Here is a 6,000-nt window from a genome sequence, read left to right as displayed (position 1 = left end):
ATGGAGCAGAAAGTGCCCAGGTGGGAGCCGTACAACAGGTGGCTTGCGGCCGGAAGGGCTTTACCTTGTGGTGCTGAGATTCTTTTGTTGTTTTCAGATGAACACTTTCTGTGAATATAGAATATCTCTCACTTTTTTTCTTCTTGCAGAAAGTCATTTACAAACCTTTTGAAGATGAAAGAGCTCCATGCAACTCAGTGTAGCCAGTTGTTGAGAAGGACAGATATCACAGGCCCCTTAAAGAGTGAGAGTTCCAGCCTGGTGGTGGTTGATGGTGTAGAATGCTGTGCTTTCCTGATTGCTGAGAAACTTGGATGGCCATCTGTGACTATCCTTACGAGCACATTTGGAGTTATGAATTTGGGGGCTGCCTGTGTCTGTGCTTTAGGCACCAGCATTCCTCTCCTCCCTTACAGATCACATGGATTTCAGAGGCTGAGTGAAGAAGTCTCTGATGTGCCTAATTTCTGCCTTGAGGGGATGGTATATCAATGCTCAGTTTGATAGCACTATCAGAGAACATTTCCCAGAAGGCTCCAGGCCAGTGTCATTTCATCTTTCACTGAAAACAGAGCTGTGGTTTGTTAATTCTGACTTTGCCTTTGATTTTTCCTGCCCCCCCCCCCTTCCTAACACTGGTTATAATGGAGGTTTAATGGCCAAACCTGTTGAACCAACACCTCCAGTAAATAAAACCTTTATACTCCATTTGGATGTGAGGAATCACCCTTGTAATGGTGCTGGTAGTGCAGAGATGGCAATTGCTCAGACACAGAGTAAAGGCAAGTTTATCTTTCAAAGAAATTGCTAAGCGGTTCTCCAAGGTGATGATACAATCTTATATTGCCACCAGCAGCACCCCAGAGTTTCAGGAACTCCACATCCTTGTCAACATTGGGTGTTGTCAGTCTTTTTAATTTTAGATATTCTGGTGAGTGTGCGATGGTACCTCCAGCTTCAATTTTTCATTTCCTTGATGACCATTGATGTTAAACATTTTTTTCATGTGTTAACAATCATTTTTATATTCTCTTTTATGAAGTGTCTGTTGATCTTTAGCCCATTGTTAGTTAGGTTGTTGGCTTTTAATTGTAGATTTGTAGAAGTTCTTTATCTGTTCTGGATAAAGATCTTTTATCAGATATATGCATTCTGAATATGGTTCTCAGTGTGCAGGTTGCCTATTCGTTTTCTTACTATTGTCTTTTGATGAACAGAAACATTTATGTCTGATGAAGCCTGGTTCATCAACTTTTTTTCTTTTATGATCTAAAAAAAATCTTTGCCTATCTCCAGGTGATAAGGATAGTCTCCTACGCTCTCTTTTTCTATAGGCTTTTTAGTTTTAGATTTTACATTTAAGCCTATGATCCATCTTGAATTCATGTTTGTATGTGGAGGAATTTAGGGGTCTCGAATTTTTTTTACTACTCCAAGTAATCTTGGGGGTTGTCAGAAAGAAAATAAATAGACAGTGGGTAAGGGGTGGAAATTAGAGCCTTGGTCACATGTGGAAGGCAGGCAGGGGGGCACTGGATTAAATGATTTATTTTATCTGTGACTCTGTGACTCAGTGACCTCACGGACAATCTGAAACCCACTGTAACCAGAAAGTTCCAGTGTAGTGAACACACACGTTAGGAACAGCATTCCTTGACAATTATGAAATGTTATGCTTTGAAGCTCTTCATCTCCTTCCTTCCATTCAATGGGATGGATATGTCTATTCTGCCTAATCAGAAAGAAACATACACCCATCGGAGACAACCACAGAAGGTGAGGAGAGCCATTGTGCAAATTAAGACAAGAGCAACGAAACCTATGCCTTCTCTTAGAGGATGTATCCTCCAGCCAGGGCACAGGCCTTGGTGAGTGAAGATGGGCTGGTTTTAGCCCCCCACTGGCCTTCTTGGGGGCACCTCTTTGCAGTGAATAACCTACCAGTCCTGGCTGGTGTACCCCTCCCACCCAGCGTGATTCCATGCACACACACGCAGAGGGCAGTTTGATCGGCCAATGTCGATTTCCCTTAGGGATTTGCTCCCAGAGAGTGGAAACAAACTACTCTCAGGGAATGGACGCTGCTTCCAGAGACTAGTGTCCCTTAAGCTTGCAACATTGCCAAATATTTTAAGCAGGTACCTGGGGCATTTTGGGGCTGGAGAGGGCCCCCAGTATGAGGTAACTGGAGCAGTTAGACTGTAAGTGGAATGCCATAAGTTCAGGGAAGTATCCTGAAAATGGAGATGGGTCCCAGTCACTTGAAAGTGGAGATGTCATTGACATGATTTCCTAAGTGCCAAGCATTCTTGGTTCAGAATATTTCCTATGGGAGAGTGTGGCGATGACCGAAACAGGGGGGGTTAAGGGTAGAGTCACTAACCCCTCCCTCCCGCTCTCCTTGGTTAGGGAGGGTGAGGACAGAATACCCAATGAGGCATGCACCAAGGGAGGAGGGGCAGAAGGGACAGGGGACAGGCAGGGGAGAAAACAGGCAGGATCTGTCTGTAACCTCTTCCCCAGCTCCCACCAGCATCTTTGCCTCACCGTCTGCAGGCCTGTCTGTCCGGAGAGCGCACAGGTCCCTGTGTGTGGCACAGGGCGCAGGACGCAGGTTGCAGGGGCCCAATGCTGTATGGTCAGCTGCTTCTACAGGAGCGAGCATGGCCGCGCAGCGGGCGCTGCTCCTAGTCAGCCTCCTTCTGCCTGGGCTCCTGTTCTCAGAAGCCGCCAAAATCCTCACGGGGACCTTGATGGGTGAGTGTTTGGCCAAACAATTCAGTGACAGGTGTGTTGTGGGAACCTGTGCCAGGGCTCAGGCAAACAGGACTTAGTCAGAGTGTCATCCTATGTGGTTTTCCAGACTGGGCAGATTTGTGTCTCAGGCTAGAGGATGAAGAGGTAGGCACTTTTGTGGGGCCAGAGATGGGCCTCTACTGCCCCTGAGATGGAGAAGATAGTTCTGGAGAAAACAGAAATACCCTTTGCTCTCTCTGTTCAGAAGGCACTCCCCGCTGATGCAGGGATGGGGCCAGAAGGTTAGATCCAGCCGCAGTGCAGGAGAACCTGGGCCTCCTCCTCCAGAGAGCAGCCTGGACATTCAGAGGCTCACCCTAAGCTTCTGGGGGGTGAGCAGCAGTTATCAGTAGAGACTGGCCAGCATTTGCAGGCTCTTGGAGGTCTGGGAAAGGTGGTCCTGAAAGCAGCAGCACTAATTTTCTGAGCTTTCACAGGAGCCAAGGTGGAGCAGGGAAGATATTTAAATGACAGTTAGGAGGGTGGAGTGTTTTCCTCCAAGGAAACATAGAGATCTCACCAGGGCTGAGGAGAGGAGGGCCCCTGCATATTTGAATCTCTCCCAGTCCCCCCCACCCCACGCCCTTCAGCCCTGCTGCTGAACTGTTTGAAGGACACCTGCGGCTGTTAATTCTGCGTTTTGTGGCCTCAGGATTTTATTTCCTTTACTTTTGCACCAAAGTGAATAGAAGATGAAAGGGAGAAATGTATCAGGTTAAAGAGGTCATCATAGAAGGGGGCTTTCCCAATGGATGGTGGGTGGGATCTCTTAGATCAGTTTTATATCTCCATGAATCTGGGAATCTTTATGCTGGAAGGATCATAAATCACCTAATTCAGGCCCCACTATGTTTTCCTGAGCAGGAAACTAAGAATCAGGAAAGAGCTGTGCCTTTTACAAGAGCACACCAAACCTCCCTGATGGCACACACCTGAAATTTACTCAGGCTTTCCTACCCCAGGACCATCCTCTCCACAGCTTCCACTCACACCTTTTTTTAGTGGGGAATTTCCCCCCCCTTTCCCTCCTCCCCCCCTCACTCCGGTTCAAGCCATTGTTTGTCAGTCTAGTTGTGTAGGACACAGCTCCCTGACCCACACTGGTATTAGGAGCTTTGCACTTCCCCCCCCCCCCCGCCCCCCGCAGTCGGTCACCGGTGGTCGGCCACTCATAGCAGTTCACTGGCAGCCCACGGCAGCACACAGCAGCTCACGCTGGCTTCCAGCCACTCACGCTGCAGTGGGGAGTTTTTAAAATCACTCTTTAAGAAACCCTGTAACTCCATTCCATTTGAAATATGTATATATATATTTTTTAAATCTTTCTGATTGTTAGTTGCAATGAAGCAAAACAGCTTCCTCACTTCTTGAAAGTACACGTTGTCCTGCCTCAGACTCCAAAGGGAGCTGGTGGGGTTTGTGGGGGGCTGGAAGCCCTGGCTCTGCCCCAGAATGCACTTGGGCTCAGCAAGACCCTCTATGATTGGATGGATGTGTGGTCAGCCCCTTCTTCCCAGTTCTGAGGTTTTACATGGATTAAAATGTGAGCAAAGGGTGTAGGAGATTTGTACTTCATATATCCCCTGTGACTTCAGTCTATACAAGTTTGGGTATAAAAAAACCTCAGAAATAGCTACAGTATTTCCCTAGCACTGCACTCCTCTAACCCTCATCTCCAAACTTCTGGCATTTGGTGTTAATTTCTCTCCTGATCTTTCTCTGCTGCTGGGACCCTTAGCTTCAAGCAAAGGCCTCATGTTGGACCTGGTTCTAGGAGAAAGCATTGATGTGAGGGAACTTGCATCTCCTCAGAGGCCCAAGTTCTCTTTCTTTAGGATCCCAGGATTGCCCTAGGATGGGTGGTGTCTCAGTGTCTCATACATCTAGGATCCTGCAGGCCCACCCTATGAATGCAGTTATCCTGAATGTGGTATTTTGATATTCTGCAAAATTCAGGTCCCACCTGAGAAATGGCCTGCCAAATGCATGAAACAGCCTGCCACTCCTTGAATCTCAAGAACGTCAACTTTAAGTGGTAGCTTCATTTCATGTCCTTTCGCTCCAATGACTGTTTCTTGGACTCATTTTTAAGTTCCCATGTTTCTGGCTCCTGCTAACATAAATTTCCAAAGAGGATTCCAGAAATAGCTCTCACTGATTGCCATTATGAAGCATTCACACTAACATGCATAGCCAAAATTTCCACCAGTGCAGTTATTTCTTTAGGATGTGGTGTCTCTATAAGGCCCTGGCTACAATGCAACATGTACCTTAGGGCGAGGAGACCACGAGTCACAAGAGGGAAGTTTGATGGAAGTTTGCCACAAGTAAAGGACTTGGGCCAGCAGGCTCTGGGTGCATGGGCTAGGGGCTTACTCAGATGGCAAGAGATCGACTGATGAAGCTCAGCTCTTTTACTCACCATCAACTTTCTGTTTCCCTACCCCTCGTCTTCTGGATTTATCATCCCATCAACCTCAGAACCTCTATTCTCATCATTACAAAAATGATGTTGTTTATTGTTCCTAGGTGGAAGCCATTATCTACTGATGGACTGGGTGTCTCAGATTCTTCAGGATCCTGGTCATAATGTCACCATGTTTTACCAGACAGCAAATTTAGTGATGCCAGGTATCTTTTCCCACTAATTCTTAGTATCTTCTACTACGGGCAAAGAACAACAATGCCTTCTGCATAGAAGGGCTTTTTGAATGGTTTTTAAAATCTAACTGGATTGTATGAATGAATAAAGGTGTTCGTGTGTGTGTGTGTGTGTGTGTGTGTGTGTGTGTGTGTGTGTGTGTGTTTATATAAGGTGTTGGAGAACTCATTGGCTCTGTCGACCAGGACACCACACACTGTAGCCTCGTGTTTTTCTCCCTTACCTAGACATCTACTCCATTCCAAGCAAACTTCCACGCATTATTACAGACTATTTTGGAAACTGTTACTTTATAGTGTGGCTTGAAAATATGTTGAACAGAAATTTTCAGCCATATGTAAGATGGCTAATAGGTAAGCATCACTTTTCCTACAAAACAGATTACTTTCTCCTTTCACGAATTTAAGACAGCTTTCTCTGGGAGTCTCTTCGTTACGCAACTATGATGAAAATCTCTCATTGAGATGATCTTGTTGTTTAGAAAATTCAGTGAATGCCTATGAGTTTATGAGTACTGATGTTGGAAATTCTTAATTGACTCA

The 6,000-nt window shown here is 46.0% G+C and overlaps 2 protein-coding genes across 2 annotated transcripts in view; both read left to right on the top strand.

The window, feature by feature from the left end:
- LOC109450178 (UDP-glycosyltransferase 3A1) lies at window positions 1-1,111 on the top strand. The gene is given in 3 exon segments (XM_074326737.2): window positions 1-20; window positions 150-360; window positions 362-1,111. Coding segments are annotated over 3 exon segments (681 nt in total). The 3' UTR covers window positions 812-1,111.
- A 1,512-nt stretch (window positions 1,112-2,623) lies between these two features.
- CAPSL (calcyphosine like) overlaps window positions 2,624-6,000 on the top strand; it is a 53,707-nt gene continuing 50,330 nt past the window's right edge. The window contains exons 1-2 of the mRNA XM_074329012.2: window positions 2,624-2,757; window positions 5,326-5,427. The gene's annotated coding sequence lies outside the window, so the exon portion shown is untranslated. The remainder of the gene's footprint in view (window positions 2,758-5,325; window positions 5,428-6,000) is intronic.

Source organism: Rhinolophus sinicus, chromosome 3 (genome assembly GCF_057876585.1).
Source record: "Rhinolophus sinicus isolate RSI-liver-muscle chromosome 3, RSI-T2T, whole genome shotgun sequence".
NCBI classification, from domain to species: domain Eukaryota; kingdom Metazoa; phylum Chordata; class Mammalia; order Chiroptera; family Rhinolophidae; genus Rhinolophus; species Rhinolophus sinicus.
Note: the sequence above shows the minus strand (reverse complement) of the source record. Positions and strands in the feature narration are given on the sequence as shown.